At 46.2% G+C, this 22793-nt stretch overlaps 1 protein-coding gene across 2 annotated transcripts in view; it reads right to left on the reverse strand.

The window, feature by feature from the left end:
* TRAM2 (translocation associated membrane protein 2) overlaps positions 1–22691 on the reverse strand; it is a 77083-nt gene extending 54392 nt beyond the window's left edge. Inside the window, exon 1 of one of the 2 annotated variants that reach the window (XM_003923118.4) lies at positions 22487–22691. In XM_003923118.4, coding sequence (XP_003923167.1) covers positions 22487–22606 — 120 coding nt within the window. In that variant the 5' untranslated portion in view covers positions 22607–22691. Of the gene's footprint in view, positions 1–5816; positions 7896–22486 lie in introns of those variants that run through there. The other variant, XM_074397897.1, reaches the window with a different exon arrangement.
* Between the last annotated feature and the right edge of the window lie 102 nt (positions 22692–22793).

Genomic DNA, 22793 nt, shown 5'->3' on the forward strand with positions numbered 1-22793 from the left:
ATGGCATCTGTAAGATCCAGAGTGCGGGCTTCTCTTTCCAGCATCCCTTGGCTGCCCTGCTGTCAAGTCCCCTCCTCCTGCCCCTCTGTTCTCTCCCACTTCCACCCCCACCCTCCACCTGTGCACTGGCTTCTGCCCCCAACCTACCACGTCTCCCCCAGTAGCAAGCTCTGTCACTAAACCAAACTTTCCATCTTTCCGTTCCCAAAATGAAATCACTTTAACATTGCCTTTTTCTGCTCATCAAAATAATATACACTTCATTGAAACAAATATATATGAGGAGACAGATATAAAAATGGAGAAAAAAGTAAAATTACTTGAAATCCAATGACAGAGAAAAACACTTGTGCCGTTTTTATGATCATCCTTATAGATATCTTTCTATAAAAATAAAACACATCCAAACGTTTACAGAAAAAGGCCCACACCAATATGGCATTCTGTAAGCTGCTTTTTAAAAAACCACAACCATATGTTTTGGACATCATTCTATGACAATGCATACAGACTTATGTCACCATTTTAAACTGATCTAACCAATCCCTTACTGGTAGGCATTTAGGACAACCTCATCTTTAAAAAATGCTAACATCTCAAAATATTTGGATATACTATTGAGTGGGAAAAAAATCGGAATTCAGCCTGTGCATTTTTATTACAACCATAAAAAAAATCATAGTGTCTGGGCATAAGAACAGAGTAAAAGTTAAGTCAATTTTGTGAAGTGGAAGAGCTATAGGAAATCTGCTTATAAAAGTGGTATTTACACAGAAAAAAAAAAAAGTCCTTCAACAAAAACAACATGTAAAATGCAAAATTTCCATTATGTTTTTAAATGTTATGATGGTTAGGTCACGCCTCAGTATAAAATATTTCGAGCAGCTGATCTCCATTTAGTTTAACCTCATAGTTTTCTTCCCAGTGGGAGAGGGAGACAGCAATAAGGAGTGCTGAAGCCATATGATCTTTGAGAAGGGACAAGGAGAGGGGTCATTCTGGAGCTTGTGGTTCTTGGGGGAGGACATTCATGGGCAGAGCCCAGAGCTAGGGGCTCAGGCACGCAGGAAGAGAAGCAGGGCTCAGAGGTCACCAAGAAGCCCTCAGCAAAGCCAGTCAATCTGCAGCTTCCTTCCTTCCTTCCTTCCCTCCCTTCCTTTCTTCCCTCCCTTCCTCCTTCCTTTGCTCGCTCTCTCTCTCTCTCTCTCTCTCTCTCTCTCTCTCTCTTTCTGTCAAGACAGAGTTTCTCCATGTTGGTCAGGCTGGTCTCGAACTCCTGACGTCAGGCAGTCCACCCCCCAGACCTCCCAAAGTGCTAGGATTACAGACATGAGCCACTGTGCCCAACCCCTCTTTTTTTTTTTTTTTGAAACTAAGTTTCGCTCTGTCGCCCAGGCTGGAATGCAGTAATACAATCTCACTTCACTGAAACCTCTGCCTCCCAGGTTCAAGCAATTCTCCTGTCCCAGGCTTCCCGGGACTACAGGCATGTGCCACCATGCCCAGCTAAATTTTGTATTTTTAGTAGAGATAGGGTTTCACCATGTTGGCCAGCCTGGTCTCAAACCCCTGACTTCAAGTGATCCACCCACCTCAGCTCCCACAAAGTGCTGGGATTACAGGCATGAGCCACCGCACCCAGCCCAATCTGTACATTTCTTAACAGTCTTGGTGGCCCAGGCAGCAGTGTTTGAGTGTAAAAGGTATAGGCTGGGCACATTGGCTCGTGCCTGTAATCCCAGGTTTTTGGGAAGCTAAGACAGGCAAGATCACTTGAGGTCAGGAGTTTGAGACCAGCCTGGCCAACATGGTGAAACTCCATCCCTACTAAAAATACAAAAATTAGCTGGGTGTGATGGCGTGTGCCTGTAGTCCCAGCTACTTGGGAGGCTGAGGCAGAGGAATTGCTTGAAACCAGGAGATGGAAGTTGCAGTGAGCCGATATCTCACTACTGCACTTCAGCCTAGGTGACAGAGTAAAACTCCATCTTAAAAAAAAAAAAAAAAAAAAAAAAAAAAAAAGAAACCACTTTGGGAAGCTGAGGTGGGCATATCACCTGAGGTCAGGAGTTTGAGCATTCACCACCCTGGCCAACCTGGAGAAACCCTGTCTCTACTAAAGATACAAAAGTTAGCTGGCATGGTGGTGGGCACCTGTAATCCCAACTACTCAGGAGGCTGAGGCAGGAGAATCGTGTGAGCTTGGGAGGCAGAGGTTGCAGTAAGCCAAGACTGCACCACTGCACTCCAGCCTGGGTGACAGAGTGAAACACTGTCTCAGGAAAAAAAAAAAAAAAAAAAAAAAAAAGTGAGGAATGGATGGTGAGGAATGGATGGATGCACCAGGATGTACAGACTGTATATAACCTATAATATGGAGATTAGAGGCACAAAAAATGGCTGCTTAGTAATAGGGGCAATATTCATGGAATTAATTAATATTCAGGTATTCTCAACAAATAATATTGCATCCTTACTGTATATCAGGCTCTATAAGGATGCCATGCATGCATTATTCACTTATTTGGTCCTGAAAAACCCACTGAAGTAGGTACAAGAATTTTTAACCCCATTTTACTGACAAGAAACCTGGGGCACAGTTAAGTAACTACATCATGTTATCTAGTTAAGTGAAGTAGCTGGTAAAGAATCAGACAATTTAGGTTGGGCACGGTGGCTCACATCTGTAATCCCAGCACTTTGGGAGGCCAAGGTGGGCAGATCACGAGGTCAAGAGATTGAGACCATCCTGGCCAACATAGTAAAGCCCCGTCACTACTAAAATACAAAAATTAGCTGGGTGTGGTGGCACGCGCCTGTAGTCCCAGCTACTCGGGAGACTGAGGCAGGAGAATTGCTTGAACCCAGGAGGCGGAGGTTGCAGTGAACTGAGATTGCACCACTGCACTCCAGCCTGGCGTCTGGTGAAAGAGCTAGACTCTGTCTTAAAAAGAAAAAAAAGAGTCAGACAATCTAAATCAAAGCCTGCACTCACTGTGCATACATATGACTGTATTTATAAGCCCCGTGTGATGTGACAATGTGAAATGGAGAATCAGGGTGCATATCCAGATGGAGAAGGCAACTGAGTCTCATATCTGCAGCCCATTTTTTCAGGGAAGGAGAGCCTGTGAGTTAATCATCATAATAAATCTTTTCTAAAAGGAGCTCTATACACTGTATAAGACTGCTACGACTATCTTTCACTTTCAAGAGGTCTCCACAGAAATGAACAAAATCAAATGTGACCTGGAGCCAGTTCTCACCAATCTGTTTAGTTTTACACATGCCCTAATCTGGGACTTTAGCCACGTCACCATGGCCATTTTGTAGACATGAAGTGAAGAAAAGGCACTTAGGAATAATCATAGAAGTCATTCCTAGAGGAAGCTGAGCTTGCAAGCTGAAGGACAGTATATTTAGCTTAAATATGATGACTGTGAAGTCTAGGATACTATATTTGGGCAAACTGTTGATTTGGGGTTTGGTGAAGTTCTGGTTTTGGCAGCAGCGCTCTTCTCCTGCCCTACCCCCGCCTCAGGCCACGTGGGCCCAGCTATAGAGCACAGCCTCTCGCACATGCAAAACCTGCAGACTTGGCCTCCCAGGGACTCTGGAGAGCAGAGCAATTCCTCTGGGGATTGACAGGGTGAGAAACTACTTACAATCAGCAAGTAGCCAAACAGGATGCCAGAAGAGAGGGAGCCTGGGAGTACCAGGTGGGAACATGGTCCCATCCTGAGACTCAGAAGCCCCCACAAGTCCAGTCCCATAAGGAGCACCTTACCACTCTGGCCATAATGAACTGTAACCACTGTTTTTCCTATCTGTCTTCCCCATTAGACTGAGCAGGGAATGTGTCTTGATCATCTCGGAGCAAGCAGCTGCTCAATAAATGTGGAATGAACTGAAGAGTTCTGGAGATTGGTTGCACAATGTGGATGTGCTTAACATTACTTAACTGCACACTTAAAAAAGGTTAAGATGGCAGATTCAATGTTACATGTATTTTACATAATTTTTAAGGAAAAACACAATAGTAACACTTTCACAGCAAAAAAAAAAAAAGGTAATGGGACTTGGATACTTCTAATACTCACTGTATGAAATCTGGTAGAGTATAGGTTCAATAATTTGAGTTAAGGAAGTATGGGAGGGTTAATTAAACTGTGAATCATGATTTGCTGCCACAAAAAGTTACAGAGTGAAGGCAAATATGATCCCTCTAGTAGACTTTTCCATGTGTCCTAAAGAAGGAAGATTCAGGAAAAAGTGGCTACAGATGTGGCCCCAAACCCATCCAAGAAATCACACTCCATTAATTCCAATACATATTTCTTCCTCACACCCTTCTAGCCTCAGACCTTGGAGCTGGCACTCTTATTTATTAAGAGAGAGAGAAAGAGCAATGGAAAGCTGTTCAAGAACCTGTACCTTCCTTATAGGACAAAAAGATGGCATTCTGCAAAGTGGGATCTGTGGAATGTTACTCTACACTACTTAGAAAGAAATGGTGACACCGACTGAGAAATGGTGGATACTACTTTAGTATGTTTATATGCTCTGTGAATCTCCAGGAAAGGGGGCATGGTAGAAAGAGTTCTGCATACCTCTCTGGCCCAAAATCCCCAGCCCCTACTGCCACCCCCAGAGGTTTCAACAGCTTGGACTCCACATTAGGAAAGATCAGTGTAACAGACATGACCGGATTACTTGGAATACCCCAAGTTCAGGATTTACTCACCAATTTACTAGCTACATCATCTCAGGCAAGTGACTTGACTTCTCTCGGCCTCCATCTCCTTCTCTTTAAAATACAGTGAAGGACTCAGGCTGTTTAGTCGGACACATGGACCTTGAATTGTGGCTCTGGCATTTATGAGCAATGAGAGTCTGGCTGGGTTACTTAGTCTTTCTACACCTCAGTAGTCCACTCATATGTAAAAAGGGAGGCACTACGGTATCTGCCACACAGGCTGATTGTGGGGGCTGAATGAGAAAATACAGGTAGAGTGCTTTTTTTACAAGGCTGAGCACAAAACAGGCTGAGCACAAAAAAGTCAATACAGAGGGCACACTTGTTATCTTTGATTCTATAAACAGTGAGGTGCTCTATAAATGCTACCTATCTTGTAAGACGCAGACAAGTCCCATTCTTCATGAAGATTCCCTGACTGCTAGAACCTAAACAGTCTCTCACATCTGGGCTTACATCATTTGTAAACTATTATGTTTACCACAAATGTATTTGCATTGAGTAATATGCCAGTATGTGGCAGTATATCCTACATTGCTTTCTAGTGGTTCAGACATAATTCTTATCTCAAGTTCTTTTTTTCCCAAAACAGAATTATGGGAAGTTAATTGAATTTAAAAGCTAAGTGAATTTAAAATACACCCCTACTGTAAGAAAATTTTAAGAGAAACATATAGATGGGGCATGGTGGCTCATGCCTGCAATCCCATCACTTTGGGAGGCTGAGGCGGGTGGATCACCTGAGGTCAGAAGTTCAAGACTAGCCTGGCCAACATGGTGACACCCCATCTCTACTAAAATTACAAAAAAAGTTAGCTGGGCATGGTGGCAGGTGCCCGTAATTGCAGCTACTCAGGAGGCTGAGGCAGGAGAATTGCCTGAACCCAGGTGGCGGAGGTTGCAGTGAGCCAAGATCACGCCATTGCACTCCAACCTGGGTAACAAGAGCAAAACTCCATCTCAAAAAAAAAAAAAAAGAAAAAAAAAACACCTCTGTCTCAAAGAGAGAGAGAGTCAGACAGACATATAAAGTTGAAAGCTGAAGTCTTCTATAACCTACCTCCTAGAGAGATACCAATGTTGACAGTCTGTTGTTGTGTGTGATCTTTCCAGGTGTTGCCTGTGCATATATAAACTTAAGGTTCTTTTTATTAAAACAGATCACTATTTTTTTTATCAGACATCATCTGTGTCAATACAGGAAGATTGATCTCTTCCTCTTTTAAACAGCTCTAGAGTATTCCACTGTATGGCTATACCACAATTAATTTACCTAATCGGTTCATTGTAGATGGATATTTGGGTTATTTCAAATGAATTATGCCATTAGAGCAAGAGCTGCGTCCTGCGTCCTGTGTGTTTTGGCATCTCCATGGAGTTAGCACAAGTGGGAAGCATTCAGTAAACTCTGTCGTATGAACTCTGACAACATTTGCTCTGAGTCACAGAGGATTACTGGCTCACAGTTTAACAAATATAACTCTCAATAACCAGCACTGTTGGGTCAAGCCAGAATAATGGTCAATATTCATAATACTGACCCTGAGCTATCACTCTCAGATCAAAAAGACAAGCTGTTCAATACTGTTTCAATGCTGGCTCCTTGCCTATATTAAAATTATTTAATGGCCCAGCAATTCCACCCCCCAGGTATGTATCCAAGAGAACTGAACACATGACATCCACATAAAAACTTGCACATGTATGTTCAGAGCAGCATTTTTCATAATTGTCAAAAGATAGAGACAAATGTCCATCAACTGATAAATGGGTAAACAAAATGCATTTCTCTGAAAATGGAATATGATTCAGTCACAAAAAGAAATGAAGTACCCATACATGCTACAACATAGATGAACCCTGAAAACATGCCACATGAAAGAAGCCAGGTACAAAACGCCACATATGGTATGATTCCATTTACATTAAATGTCCCTTTGTGAGTCCAGAGACATAAAGTAGATAGTCCTTGCTGGAGACAGGAGTGGAGATGGAAGTGGGATTGGGGAGCAATGGAAAATGAATGTGAACATGTTTTTTTCTGTTTTGTTTTGTTTTTGAGATAGAGTCTCCCTCTATTGCCCAGGCTGGAGTGCAGTGACATGATCTCAGTTCACTGCAACCTCCACCTCCTGAGTTCAAGCAATTTTCCAGCCTCAGCCTCCCAAGTAGCTACAGGCACACATCACCATGCTTAGCTAATTTTCTTTGTATTTTAGTAGAAATGGGTTTCACCGTGTTGCCCAGGCTTATCTCAAACTCCCGTGTTCAGGCGATCCACCCTCCTCGGCCTTCCGAAGTGCTAGGATTACAGGAGTGAGCTACTGTGCCCGGCTAAACAGGTTCCTTTTGAAGATGATGAAAATGTTTTGGAATTAGATAACAGCAATGTCGTAAAGCATGGTGAATACACTAAAAACCACTGTATCATAAACTTTAAAATGGTAAATTTCATGGTTTGTAAATTCTATCTCAATTTAAAATGCAAAAAAAAAGTCTTTAAAAAGGGGTTATCAACTAGTAATTCTACTTTACCACTCATATACTAAAAAAAATATGAGAACCAACAGAATGTCAAGTGCAGTGCTGGATACTAGAGATACTATGGTAAGCAATACCTCCTGCCCAAAGAACACACAGCAAGGTTATGCAGTGTGATGGGTTGCACACGATAAACTTGGAGGTCATCAGAACCATGACAAGGGAAGCACAGGGAGAAAGGAGGGCTTTCCAGAAAAGGTAGACTGTAGCTTGAGGAATGAGGAACATCTGGCCAAGTGAAAAGAGGTAGCATGTCCTGAGTGACTTGTCTGAGGTGCCAGAGGCAACAGAAACATCATAGAGGAGCTGAAATATAATCAGTAGTAAAGAGCCTCATGATCCAAATGTGCCCAACAGAGTAACTTTAAAAATCCGACATGTAGTCGGGCGCGGTGGCTCAAGCCTGTAATCCCAGCACTTTGGGAGGCTGAGGCGGGTGGATCACGAGGTCGAGAGATCGAGACCATCCTGGTCAACATGGTGAAACCCCGTCTCTACTAAAGATACAAAAAAAAATTAGCTGGGCATGGTGGCACGAGCCTGTAATCCCAGCTACTCAGGAGGCTGAGGCAGGAGAATTGCCTGAGCCCAGGAGGCGGAGGTTGTGGTGAGCCGAGATCGCGCCATTGCACTCCAGCCTGGGTAACAAGAGCGAAACTCCGTCTCAAAAAAAAAAAAAAAAAAAAAAAAAAAATCCGACATGTATTTTGTCTCCTGTTATATATCAGGCACTTTCTAGATGCTGAGAATTTAACAGGGAATAAGATCAATGCAGGCACTGGTAGAACTTTTAGTATGTAACCATACATTTTCATGGGTACACGGTAAACAGTCTGTGGCTAACTGATTCATTGACCTGGACATGGTATTTTAAAAGGACAAGTGCACTTTGTCAATAACTATCAAAAATACAAATGCAGTTATGCTTTGACCCTATCATCCCACTTCTGGGAAAATATCCAATAAGATATGCCTATATAGGTACAAAATGACGTATGTACCAAGATACTCACTGCTGCATTGTTTGTAAGAGCAAAACATTGGAAACGACCCAAATGTCCATCAAAAGGTGATTGGTTAAATGAATTAAGGTAACCCTGTACAATGGAAGACTGTGCAACCTTCCACATGAATGAGGAAATTCTCTATGTACTGACATCCAAAGATTGCCCAGATATTTTGCTAATTGAAAAGGCAAAGTGCAAAAGTGTAAATAATACACTTCATTTTGTATAGGAAAGGGGACAGGAAGATAGATAGTTACAAAAAGTGGTTACTTGGAGGTGGGGGAGCTGGATGAGAACAGGTGGGGAGAGACACTTCTCAATGAATTTCTTTTTATGTTTTCTATTTTTGAGCTACATGAATATATCTCCTAATGGTACCTATTCCAAAAAAAATTTTTTTAAGCTTTAAAAGGCTAAGATTATAGGCTCTCTATCTGTATGCACACATTAAAGTGGCTAGCATTCCTAATGTGCTCAAAAGCATCTCTTACTGGGTACCTGAGAAACCAGAAGAGACAGCATGGATAGAAAAGCTTCAAATAACCACCAGCAGCAGAAAGGCAACTCAGACGCACACCATCCTGTGTGCACATGGGACCATACCTGATAAATCCATACTGACTACATGGTAGGTACACAGGTGCTGGGGATACTGAGAAAATGTGAAACAGCTCTTTCCTGGGTCATGGAGGGATGGCTCACAGCAAGTACAAGGAGCCATGCCCAGCCCTAACTGCCAGTGACCTTCCTAGGACACATTGGAGTCATTCTCATGCTAAAAAATCTTCAGTGGCTCCCCTATTACCTAAGCTAAGGACCAAACCCAAATTTTTAAAAAAGCATCTCCATGGCCAGAACCCTGCCTGGCAGTCCAGTGTCACCTTTCACCACTTCTGCCTTTAACCGGCTCCTACCCAGCCCACTCTGGCAACACAGAGATGCTTGCCATACTCCCCCTAGCCCCGTGCCTTCTCTCTGCCTGGAAATCCCTCTCCCCAGCACATCTGCCTGCCCCATGCCCCTTAAGCCTCAAGGACCAGCTCAAATTTCTCTCTATTTTTCTTTTTCTTGAGATGGAGTCTCGCTCTGTCACCCAGGCTGAAGGGCAGTGGCGCGATCTCAGCTCACTGCAACCTCTACCTCCTGGGTTCAAGCAATTCTCCTGCCTCAGCCTCCCGAGTAGCTGGGACTATAGGTGCACACCACCACGCCCAGCTAATTTTTATATTTTTAGTAAAGACGGGGTTTCACCATGTTGGCCAGGATGGTCTCGATCTCTTGACCTCATGATCCGCCTGCCTTGGCCTCCCATAGTGCTGGGATTACAGGGGTAAGCCACTATGCCTGGCTCCAAACTTCTCCTTTTTAAAATGAACTGTCCCTACCCCTCCCAGAGGGGTTATGCTCCCTTCCCTGACACACACACTGTACCCACTACAGACAAAAGCAGCAGTGACATTTTCACTCCCTAAGGACTCTTGGCTCAATGGAAGCAGAATCTTCACCTCTTCATCCTTTATCCCTAGCCCCAAGTACAGGGTTTGGCAGAGAGCAAATGCTTGGTCCAAGTCTGGCTGAATGAATAGACAAGAAAAAGACAGAGGTGGGGAGAAAGGAGGAATTAACCCTCTTAGGGCAGAGGGGCTGGGAAAGCAGCCCTCTGAGCAGGTGGTGTTTTTGCCATATCTGAGGGGGGCCTTAAAAAAGAAATAGCAGCTATAGGATGAAATGGGGAATGGGGTGACTTGGAGGGCAAAGTGCATGAACAAAAGCAGAGAAGAATGAAGGAGGAGGGAATGTTTAGGTATGTTGGTCTGCAATGAGGGTCAGGGCAGGGATGAGCCTGAGGGAAGTGCAGAGTCCAGGACAAAGGCTGATCAGATTGCCGGGAAGCTTTGAAGCCAGGCTAATCACCTAGCCTTTAGGCGGGCACCTTGGACGCAATCTAAGTAGGGAGACTCATGCTCAGCTCTGTGTTTGAAGATAACCCATGATAGCTGAGGAGAAAGGATCAGAAAAGATGAGACTGTGGGGTCCAAGTTAGAACCTACCATAGCCATTTAGGTGAGGAATATCAAATGCCTGAGCCAAACCAAAGATCGTTAGGGCAAGAGGAGACCTGAGGGCAACTCAGGAGGTAAAACCACTGGACTTAGTGAACAGACACTGGGGATAAGGTAAGGGAGGGCAACTGCCGGCTGTGGGTTTCTGTTCCGGTGTGTACACTTGTTGAATTTCCCTCTCCTAGAGACCATGCAAACTATAGTCATGCATTGGGATGGCAGCATGGAAGCTAATAAAATCGTGGTGTCACCAACAGGCCTTGATAAGAAGACCCCTAGATACTCAACTAGTCTGCTAGAAGTCAGACGAAGAGAAAATCTCACTGCATCTGTTTCTGGGGGTCTGGCAAAAGTTTATAGATGAACAGCACACAATGGGTCAACTAGTCCTCTCCATGTTATTACACACACTTCAAAAATTACTTACCGACCCCTTCATTGGGAACTTCCAGGTGCAAAATATAGGTAGACCCCAGTATACAGTAAGTGCTAAGTAACTTTTTAAATACATGTTATATACAGGCCAGGCCTACTTCCTCTGTCCACCGAACATACCATGTCCCTCCCAACCTCCACTATCTCTAGAAAAGCCTCCAACAAAGGAAGTTCCCATTCCCTCTGCCCCCGCTGAACACTGGAACAAAACCAGCTTCCTTAGGTAAGGCCCGTATGTACATGCATGCTTCATCATGGCTTATTTAGTTAACAAAACAAAAGTAGAGGGAAAGATGTTCTAACTCACTGGGTCCCTATCTTTTAAGAGATTAGAAGTTACATGAGATGCAAACAAATACGTTTTTATTATAATAAGTCCACAGGGCACTTCAGTGATAAAGCCATGTGAAGGCAATGCAGGACGGTGAAACAGGATGATATGCACATTCAGGAGCACCACCAGCATCACTGCACACCTCAGGGATATAAGAAGGTCTAGGAAAAAGCCATTTCTCTTTCTCAGCTTTCACTGTCCTTGCCCGCCCCATCACTGCCTTGTTGCTTGCCTGTGTCTCATGAAACATATGGGAAAGAGTGCTGAGAACGGCCTTGTACTTTCTAAAGTCTCTGAATCAACACCAGAGACAGTTCAGCTGCTTTGGGGGCTTGCTTCCTGGTTGGGGATTGAGACTGAAATTTCCCCAGGTGGAAGTTCTCACGTGGACCAGTGCCCCAGCCTCCTAACCAGACTTCCAGTCTCTAATCTCATCCGCTAAACCAATCTGTCAGTCTCCAGAGCAACCTGATCACACCACTGTCTTTCCTAACAGTCTTCAAAGGCTGCCATTACCTCCAGGACAGTCTCAACTCCACGGCAAGACCTAAGGGGCCCTAGGTGATCTGTCCCCCCAACTCTTGTCCTTGTCCCCCTGTGCCCCACCTCCAAAGCATCCTATGACACCAGGGTGCTGAGTGTCCCAATGCTCCAGACCAGCTCCTCTGTCTACATAGGACGAACTGTTCTATTGCCTTCCCATATCTCCTTCTTTCTCTGGCCTTATCCAGCATCCACCTACCCCTATTCTGAACTAGGAGACCGCCCTCCATGTTCCCAAAGCATCCCCTCTAGTAGACTACACTTACTGAGCACCCACTGTGTGCTAGACCAGAAGACCCACATGGCAGCTCAGCTGGGGTAGTCATCATCAAATGACTGTACTTGTCTCCTTTTATCTATCTCCCTTACTAGATGGTAAATTCCTTGTGATTAGGCAACGTGTCCTTTTCCTCTGTGTTCCCAGCACCTAGAATGAGGGCTCACACAAAAGCACTGCTTAATCAACATTTGCAGAACGAGGGGCAAGAGGTCAAAAACAGCTCAGTTCAGACTCACATCCCTTGGACAGCAACCCAACTGGTAGGGCTGAGAAACCGACAACATTGGTCAAGTTACACTTGGTTATGCCACAGTTGCAGGCTAAAGGCATGGTAAGTGGTCCGTGAAAATCTGGCGAGGCCATAGTTGTCATGCCTGGAGTTATCTGGACCCCGGAAATGCAGGCAAGAGTAGCTAGGAAGTATCACATTCTCTTCTCTCTGAAGCTCCAAAAATGAGCACAGAAGAGAGAGTTGTATCAACAAATATGTTAGCTGGCTTGCATTTTATATTTCAGTGTCTTGTACAGAGTAGGTGTATTTGCTGAATGATTAAAAATAGAAGAAAATCGAATGCCCAAATGGCTGAATAGTGTTGAATGTGGATACTCCAAGGCTGGGCAAAGAATGACAGAAATGTTTCTTTTACATTTCTTGGGTAATAAAATGTACTATAGAGCAAACCAACTTTGCTTTTTCTTCAGGGCTATAAAACTGTAGCTTTCCAGAAATTTCTACAGGTGAATCAGTCTGAATAGCCAAATTCCCCATATTGCCACAGATATAGTTTTGAAACTTCAGCATTGCTCATTATGGATGGAGATCTTAAGGTCACAAAGCCGAGCCCAGATTCCTTTTCAATATACAGATTTTCTCCTTTTCTGTTCTGGTAAGCCATATTTCATGCCAACCCTAAATCTGTGCTAGAACCTGGTTTCAACTCAAATAATAAATGAAGCCAAACTTAGAGGTGAGCCCACTAACCTAATGGAGGCACAATGTTTCCCTAATTACTACTCCTAAATCTACAGGTTTCAGGGAAGGTGCCTCTTTCCTTCTCCTCCTAATTTCTGACTGGGAATTTGAGTTTTATACGCATTTTCCAGCCCTGGTCTACATGCCCATGTTAAGAAGGCACAACCAGGCCACCAGACATTCAACACATCCAGAAGCAAGTGAGGCCCAGAGAGGTGAAGGGCCTTGCAGGGGCCACAAAACTATTTTACGGAAGAATCCCCTGTCCTCGCCCCTTTCACTGCACGCCTCCCTGCTGCAGGCCCTCCACTGGCACCAGTCATAATTCATGCCTCAAGAACCCTGGAAGAAGGGCACATGTTCCAGCCATCATGCCCAAACCAGAGCCCAAACTGCTATTTTTTTAAAAAAATAACTATCACCCATTCCTTTCCACTTCAACATCCCTCCTCCAAACAGTCACAAAATCCATACAAACAAGTTATTCCTTGCCCGTTGAGGTCACAAGTTGATCCAGTACAAAGTCAGACTACAAACTAAAAACACAGTCTCAACTCCAGAAGCTTGGGTCTGAAAAGTTCCAATTCTGCTCTGAGTTCTGAGGAATTCTTCCCAGCCGGAAACCAGGCATTGTGAAGCAGGCCCTGTGATTTCCTGCAGGACTCCAGGAATTGCCTCGGGAAGGCCTGTTTATCCTGGGATTGCTCCTCCAGGTCAGGAGCTCCCAGACTGCTCTTAACCTTCAGGAAAGGAGCTGATAAATAATTGCATAAGTCCTGTCTCTACCTTTTGTCCTGAGGTAGGTGCGTCCTTCTCCCTCTCCAATAGCTACAGAAGTCTTAATTAATAGTGGTGGGTCTCTCAACAGACTCTTTTTTAAATTCTCTATGAAAAGAAAAATTGAATACCCTCTAAGAGAGAATATCCATACTTTCATAATAAAGATGAAGGAACAAACTGATTAACTAACAATACTCTGTCCTTTCAAAATGCAGGAGCTTTATTAAGAAGTCCTTTTTCCATTTCAAAGGCAGGGCAACTGAGGCTAGAGAGCTATGTCCTTCCTGCCAGAGGTAAAATCTTCAGCTCTACCCAAAAAAGACATTACAGCTAACGTTTGGGTTTGATGTTTAAAGTCTTAGGAAACCACATGGAAGAGTTCTCCTAACTCCAGCCAGGTTTTCAATCAGTATAGGCCAGCAACTTGATCTTGAACTTGCCCAGCCTTCAGAACGATGAGAAATAAATACAGGGCCAGGTGCGGTGACTTATGCCTGTAAATCCCAGCTCTTTGGGAGGCCAAGACAGGCAGATAACCTGAGGTCAAGAGTTCGAGACCAGCCTGGCCAAAATAGCGAAACCCCATCTCTACAAAAATGAGCCAGGCACAGTGGCAGGCACCTGTAGTCTCAGCTATTTGGGAGACTGAGTTGGGAGAATCGCTTGAACCCAGGAGGCAGAGGTAGGCTGCTGCAAGCCAAGATCACGCCACTGAACTCCAGCCTGGGCAACAGAACGAGACTCCATCTAAAAAAAGAAAAAAAGAAAAAAGAAAAGAAATGCAGATTGCTTAAAATACCAAATCTATGAATCTATGGCATTTTTGTCATAGTAGCCCAAATAGACTGCCGTTAAGCAATAAAGTATGTATAAGGGTACCAATTGTGCCTCACAAGGTATCTAAAAGTGACCACCACTCTTCTCTTTGAATACTGACCACACTATACCCAGGGCATTAGTTCTTAATTTAATAAACCAGCCCTTCCATCAACAGCAATGGCTCAAGGTTGACTGCCCTCCATGTTCCCAAAGCATCCATTCTAGTAGACTACACTTACTGAGTACCCACTGTGTACTAGACCAGAACACCCACACCTGCCTGAGGACGCACCTGCCACTCACATCAAGTTAAAGACCTGAGTCCTATCCACAAATAATCTATCAGCTTTAAGCTATCCTACTAAGACCTCTTTGAGAAGGGGGACCCTACCTATTAATCTCTACATCCCAGAGCTCAGCACAGTCCCAGAGCAGGCGCTCAAGCATCCAATAAAAAGCTGCTAAATAAATGAGCACAGCACTCAATTTCAAGACTTCTACACAAATACTGGCATTCAAAGGTAGTGTCTAGAATTCCAGTGGGCAGAGCTGTAGAAGACCACCAGAGATGGATGAGTCAGAAGACTTGGATTCAAGCCCCCAACTTGCCAAAAATTCACTCTACTGTCCTGGGCAAATCTCCCAGCCAATGAGGGTCTTATTTTGTTTTTCTGTAATCACAGCAGAAGACTTCTTAGGTTTCCCCTCTAAGATCTTAAACTTATAAAATACAAAGCAAAGATGGACGCTTGAGCTACAACTACAATGTTAACTTGATGATAAGGGCAGTAAAAATATAACAGCCGGAGTCATCTTTTCTTACACAAATGCTGGGTAGCAGCAGGCAGTAACTTTACTAGTAGGTAAAGCTTCTGTGTGTTCACTTATGTTCACACGTGATACACACACACATTTGGGTCACTCCCTGTAGTCTCTTTTGGGGAGATGCAAATTTCAATAATTGTTCCAGGCAGAAAAGCCTCCAAGTGGAACAAAGACCCACAGACATTACTTCCAGGTAATAAACAGATTCCACTCAGACAAAGAAAAATAAAGCAGCCTGTAGCTACATTCCATAGACGCCCCATTTGTGGAAGCATTGGGGCTGAGCTCTAAATGTGAGCCAGACGTTGCTGAATTCTTATTTTGGCTCCAACTCTAACTTGGAGTGGATGGTCCTTGGCCAAGTCTCTGCTCTAGAAGCCAGGCTCTGGATGGGTATGGCAATCCCCATAAACCACCTCGATTACAGGGTGAGGCGAGTGAAGCACTTCACAGATGTAAAGTGCTGCCAGCCCCTCCAGACAAACAAGGAAAGCTGTCACAAGGCAACGTGGCTTGGCGAGTCACAGAGCAGCCCCTCTCCTGACCCTGGGCTCCTACAAACTCAGCAGAGGCCTTAGAGATCTGGCCCAATGCCCCCTGCCCTCCCCCCGCACAACTGCCTCCATTTTCCCTGCTGAAAAGCAGGGCCTTTTTGCAAAAGTCACCTGCAAAGCTCTTTAAACCACACAAGTTAACTCACAGTGTTAACCAGCTGTGACCAAGTTAGGTGTGGTGCTCCTCCACTGTGGGACATCTGAGACTACTAGTAGAGGTTTACCAAGGCAAAGTAATAGAATGCATAAAAGATAAAGGTCTGTTTGTGAAATAATAAGGGCTGTTCAGGAACCATATTAGTACTTTTACTGTTTCTTCCCGCCGCCCCTCCCCCATTTCTTTAACCATTAGGTACCAAAGGATACCAGATACACAGAGCTGGAGAAAGAGGTTAAGAGATACTATCAGTAAAGTTTCCCACCAAAGCCTGCTAATAGTGCTCTCGCTGATTAGAAAGCTCTTCTGTCATTTGGGAACTCTAATCCGCTCTTATCAACCCTCCAGTTTCATCATTTATCAGGGTGGGAATGAGAGGTACATCAGCTACGCCACAGAGTGATTTCTGGGGCCCCTGCCCATAAAGAAGGAGATCAAAAAGGAGCTCATGCCTGCCAGAGTGAAGCTTTCACCATAGCAACACATGTTATTCTACAAACAGTCGGGACTAAGGCGCTCTGTTGTGACCAGTCCGGACAGTGCACCCGAGAAATGAGTGACTGAGGGTTCAGACAACAGGGCAGGCAAGAGAGAAAAGTGGTACCTATTTAATTTGCAGGGCAGTCTCCCTGTGGTTTTTACTTCTCTACAAAGTTAATAGTGGCGCTCTAAGACCCTCCAGTACCCACGGCCTGTGTTCTAATAAGATAGATGTCAAAGAGAAAACAGATGTTCTCCGTGGAGCAGCTGCACCAGCGGGCTCTCTAGGGAAAAGAGGTTCTGGGGTAGAGAGATTGGTCTGTTTGGAGATTAGGTGGCTAGGAGTGCAGAACTTGGGGGAAAGGTCTCCATCTCAAAACATATCATCTCTAAAATGAAATACAGCCAGGATGCTCAATGAGCCATCTGAGGATGAAACGTGGACTCCCAGACCCACCAGTGAAGCCAGTAACAATAGTCATCCATGTACTTGTTGAGACCATTGATTAAGTGCCCATGTGCCAGGCACACTGCTGGGTATTTTTACACGTATCAGCCTTCACTGGGCAGTTAGGGTTAAAAAGTCATTAACCGATCAATATCATTTTTTCTAGATATCACATTTGTGCCAAGGAAAGAATTGGGAATAATCAGTATGTCCTTACATCCCACAGGATAGGATTATACTTGAGGCTTGACCAGTAGAAAATCTAGCTCCAAATTTCTGCTCTGCTGCTCATATCATAGAGGCATGCGTAAAGAAATCCAACCACAGAAGAAGAGCACTCAAGAGAATAAGTGACCCTCCTTGGTTTCCTGTTTAACTTCTCTAGAACACCATGGATAGAGTAAGCCAAAGGCTAAAAGGGAGATACATAAAGTCAGGAAAGAGAAAAGCTGACAAAGGTACTTCTTTAAAAGTGCATTAAAAGTTAGTCAAAGAGGCTGGGCGCAGTGGCTCATGCCTGTAATCCCAGCACTTTGGGAGGCCAAGGCGGGCAGATCATGAGGTTGAGAGTTTGAGACCAGTCTGGCCAACATGGTGAAACCCCATCTCTACTAAAAATACAAAAATTAGCTGGGTGTGGTGGCAGGCGCCTGTAATTCCAGTTACTCAGGAGGCTGAGGCAGAACTGTTGGAACCTGGGAGACGGAGGTTGCAATGAGCTGATATTGCACCATTGCACTCCATCCAGCCTGGGCTACAGGGCAAAACTCCATCTCAAAAAAAAAAAAAAAAAAAAAAGTTAATCAAAGAACGATGACCCATGTCCACAGATGTATAGTGTGCCATTTACATACATCTTTCTATTAACACAATAGAAGCAGAATTGTTTTATGATGCTGCTAACATTCAGAGATAGGACCTGCAGCTGCATTTCAAGTTATGATGCCTACAGGTATGTCTGAGAGGATGTGAACCAGTGCCATGGAAGCCATGTCCTAGCAGGTGGTGACATAATGGGCTCCCATTGTAAATGCTGCAAACATTTCACCCTGACAAGTCAATCACAGTGTCGGGAGCAGGGAAGAAGGTGGTTCCTGGAGAAAAGGTAAATCTGCCAAATCTGCCTCCAAAACGACTAGAAAGCAAAACCCAGCCACCATCAAGAACTCCTCTGGGTCCCTAAACCTTTAAGTCATCACAGACCGAAAAGAAACCAAACTTAAAATGACAGGCTCAGAATTGTAGAAACATTTCCTTGCAGCTGCCAGAGCCTGCAAATGAGCTTTTAAAAAAAAGTTTCAGTCTTGAAATGACATTTTAAAGGTAGTATATAAATTGCTTCCTCTCTCTTTGGTGCACCCCCTTTTTCCTCATTCTCCATTCGCTAATGAAAGACTTTTCCTCTTCCCCTGCCTGTTTCAATTTGAAACGTGGCACAGACCAGGACACTGGAAGGGGAAGAGAAGGGAGGGGGAGGAGGCTACTTTCAAATCTGACACACATACCCCCCAACCGACTGTCTACACCCTGGTTGATGGTCAGGCCGGACTCCACCTACGACAGGACAGAAGGACCAAAGAGTGGAGTAGAAAACTCCCCCTTGTGCCACCTCTCCTGAAAGCAGACTTGACGGTGGAAAGGAAGGAGGGGGAAAATAAAGTTCCACATTCCTGACATTTTTTAGCCAAGTGCTGTGGCCGCACAGAGCAGCTTCTCTATTCCAAGCAGCCTGCAGGACTGGGAGAAAACCTGGGTGCAGGGTGATTTAGTAGCTGGCCCCTGCCTTGGAAACAGGATGGCCCAAAACTAAACCAAATTTGGGATAGCGATAGGGGTGGGCGGTGAGGGAAGGGACAGCCTTTCATGTGTGTTCCCAAAAGGAAATGATCCCGAGGGAAATAATTTAGAGTCATCGTCCTCCTGGAGACAGACAACTAAAGACCTGGGGTCCCTGAGAGGGAAACAGAAGCCCCCTAATGCAGAAGAGGTGACCAGTGAGTTGGGGAAAGAGCAAGGCAGGGAGGCAATGCAGACGCAAGGGCTGTGGCTGCCCGGGGCGTGGGCTGGTAGGGGGAGAGGGACCCAGCTCACTGGCAGCGGCAGGGCAGAGGACCCCAGAGGGAGGAGTGGCCAGGAGAGTCGCTCTGTGGGAAGAATTATAACTGAGTTTTCCTGGCTCAGGTTCTGAATGAAGGAATCCCAGCTGGGGCCAAGTCAGAACCCCAAGACCCTATGTCCTCTCACCCCCGCCTCCCATTCCCCTTGCACCTCTTCCTGTCATCACTTCTGGGAAAAGGGTGGCGAGTCCCCAGTTGCACCCACCATCCCACCATATGCATCCACGCATACCCACACATGCATACCACACACTTCAGAGGAAAATCCAGAAGATCCTAAGTGATATCCAGCCAGTCCTCTGTTGGGTTATGAGGCGCCTCCCCCTGCTTTGCTCTGAGTGTGAAGATACCCGCATTTGTTTCTCTGTGGTCCCTACAGTATCCAGGATGCTTCTGCTCTCATTTGATAGAGGCAGCAATTACAAAGTCCCCCTTCCCACCCCCAGGAATACTTATCTCTGTGGAAAGTTAGTTGGTAGGTAAAGGCAGTGAGCCCCTTCCTTGTTCCCAGCACAGAAGAACACTAAGACCTTCTTACTGGAGGCTTGAGGCAAAGCCATCTTTCTCCCAGAAAAGCACAGACTGATGATCTCACAAAGTACCTCCAAAAGGACATACCTGCCCTGTAGGTCCTGTAGGTTCAAGGTGCTATGGGAAGAAGTGATAGGGATGGTAGGAAAAGGGGGTCTGTAGGCATTTCAACCAAGGACCTTACTATACTCCCCAATCCAAGTCTAAGGGCAGTGAAGGTGGGAGGAATGGGGGTGGCGGAGACGGGCGGGATAAGAGTAGTTTTGTTTGTTATTTTTCTCATCTTGGGCCTTTCTCTTTCACCAGGTACTGGAAGTAAAAGTTCTTAGCACTTTTCAACTTTAGAGTGGCAGATTTAATACACAGGACTTCCCACAAGACTAGAGACCAGGGGAAGGAGGTAGGTACCAAACTCAAATGCTGGCAGCTCTTTCTGAGCAAAGACAAAGCAGGTAAGGCCACAAACCCTAACGAATGCTAGAAATACGACAGAGAGAGCCACAGGCTATGCGAGAAACTTGGCCGCTGCAGAGCCTGTGGCTTTGAGGTTTACAGCTGTCACGTGTATCTTTCCAGCCACACCCTCCAAGGCTGGGGACACGCACTTGGAGGCCTCTTAGAATGGAGGACAGCAAACAGACAGGAGAGAATGTGCTGGGCTAGAGAAATTCTCTAATTTCGTTAAGCTATTATTATAATAATTAATCATAGGGCTCCAGGCGCAAGAGACTTTTTCATGTTTGTAGGAGATGTTACGGCTTTTGTTGCTGACATGATCTCAGTTAAACCTTACAATCACTCTGTGAGGAAGACCAGTTTTATGAACGTCTTTAGAGATGGAGAAACTGAGGCTGCAGTCAGTTTTTCAGTCAGATTAGTCACAGAACAGGGACTGAGACACAGGGATATGACTCTGTGTGATACCACACACTTCCAGGGGAGAACCCAGAACAAGGTGGAACCAAGGACCAATCCAGTATACCACTAGAGAGAACTGTGAGAGGGAGAGAAAGGAGAAAGGGGCTGAACTAAAAGAGCACTACCAAAAAGTAGAGTGAAGACCCCAATCCTAGTCCCACTGTTTATTTCCTAGAGACCCTAAAGCCCAGCCACAGACATATTCGCTCATCCAACCCTAATCTGGCCATCACAAGAACGTCCCCAGCTTGAGGGCAGCATTGCCAGCCAATTAGGGCCCTTGTCATTCCTAGAGATACAGGGAACCTGGAGACAGAGGGACAGGGGTGGAAAATTAGCCAGGCTAGGCATCCGTATCTCCAAGGAAGTTTGTAAATGGTCACAGTTTCCTAACCCAACCGTGAGAATGCAGATAAGCAACCTGACCCTGAAGGGAGTTGACAAGGAGTCTCAGGAACCAGAGGAGACCACTATGAGAGTGAGGGAATGTTTTGCTCATATATTTCACTTCTGAGACAAGATACACCGCAGCAAACCCATGCCAAGCTTCCTCCAGTTCTTCCCACTTTTGAATATCACATTTTTCTTGCTCTGCAAGAGTGGGGAATCCTTCCCATCAGTCTCGTGGATTCTGACCCCTTGCTGGCTTTCTTTTTTTTTTTTGAGATGGAGTTTCGCTCTTGTTACACAGGCTGGAGTGCAATGGCGCGATCTTGGCTCACCGCAACCTCCGCCTCCTGGGTTCAGGCAATTCTCCTGCCTCAGCCTCCTGAGTAGCTCGGATTACAGGCACGCGCCACCATGCCCAGCTAATTTTTTTTGTATTTTTAGTAGAGACGGGGTTTCACCATGTTGACCAGGATGGTCTCGATCTCTCGACCTCGTGATCCACCCGCCTCAGCCTCCCAAAGTGCTGGGATTACAGGCTTGAGCCACCGCGCCCGGCTAATTTTTTGTATTTTTAGTAGAGACGGGGTTTCACCATGTTGACCAGGATGGTCTCAATCTCTTAACCTCGTGATCCACCCGCCTCGGCCTCCCAAAGTGCTGGGATTACAGGCTTGAGCCACCGCGCCCGGCCCCCTTGCTGGCTTTCTGCAACTCCCTGTCTCAGAGGCCGACACCGAGGCATTGCTGTTGGGGGTGGGATCCCCATCCTCTGCTCACAACTCCTACACTCTAAGAGAATCACCTTTCCCCAAAAAGTTGAGGGTATCCCTGTCTGTCTCTCTTCTTGTCCCTATAAAAGGGGTGAAGCTCTGGGTCGCTGCAGCTGGATCTAAAGGGACTGTCCACGGAGTGGTAAAAGATATCAAAAACTGGCCTTCTAGAGCACAGCAAAAAAAGTGGGAGCGAGAGGAGCGCGGAAGGCCACCGCTGGGATGGGGCCAGGGCCACACGTGAACATCCGAGCACGTTCCAAAGCTGAGATGCAAAACACCCAGAAAATCAGATAGGAAGTGGAAAAGGGTCAGGGTCCCTCCCACTAGAAAAGCCCAGAAGAGCTAGTGGCCACCCTTTGGGAAAAGGGGGGTTGTGCAATGACGGCAGGTCTGGGAGTCTCTGGGCTTGGCTCCCGGACGCCAGAAAGGAAACCCCACGCGTCGGGCCAGGGTGGCAGCGCGGCGGTTGGTTCGAGGCCAGGCTTGGGTTTCAGGGCTGCAGACAGAGCTGCAGGATACGGTGAGTGCCCAAGGGGGCGGCAGAGCATGGCATGGCTGGCACGGCGTGGAGCTGGGGGCGCTGTCTGGGCTGGCCGGGGTACAGGCCGGCGGGGTGCAGTGCACAAAGCCGGGGTGCCGATAACGTACACGGCAGCCAGGAGCCCGCGATCAGACCGAGGGCCCGCTGCCCTGCAGGGGTGTGCGGGGAGGCGCACGACAGGGGGCACTGTCCCTCCGGCTCCCTCCTCCCCAGGCTCTCACCTCGAACATAAGCCCGATGAGGACGCAGAGCACCAGGCAGAAGCCGATGTCCGCATGGTTGTGGATGACGAACTCCTGGCTGAAGAGCGGGTAACTTTTCGTCCTCCTGCGGAAAGCCATGGCAGCGGGCGCGCAGCGGCCGGCGGGGCCCGCACCCTGCGCTCAGGAACCGCAGCGCAAACTTCTCCAGCCCCGGCCCGGTCCGCCCGCCGGCCCGCCGCCCGCTCTCCCACAGCCGCCCGCCCGCCCAGCGCGGAACAACTTCGGGGCCCGCCCCCTTCCTCCGCCTGCCCCCGCCCCCGCCGCC

The sequence above is a fragment of the Saimiri boliviensis genome, chromosome 4 (genome assembly GCF_048565385.1).
Source record: "Saimiri boliviensis isolate mSaiBol1 chromosome 4, mSaiBol1.pri, whole genome shotgun sequence".
NCBI lineage: Eukaryota > Metazoa > Chordata > Mammalia > Primates > Cebidae > Saimiri > Saimiri boliviensis.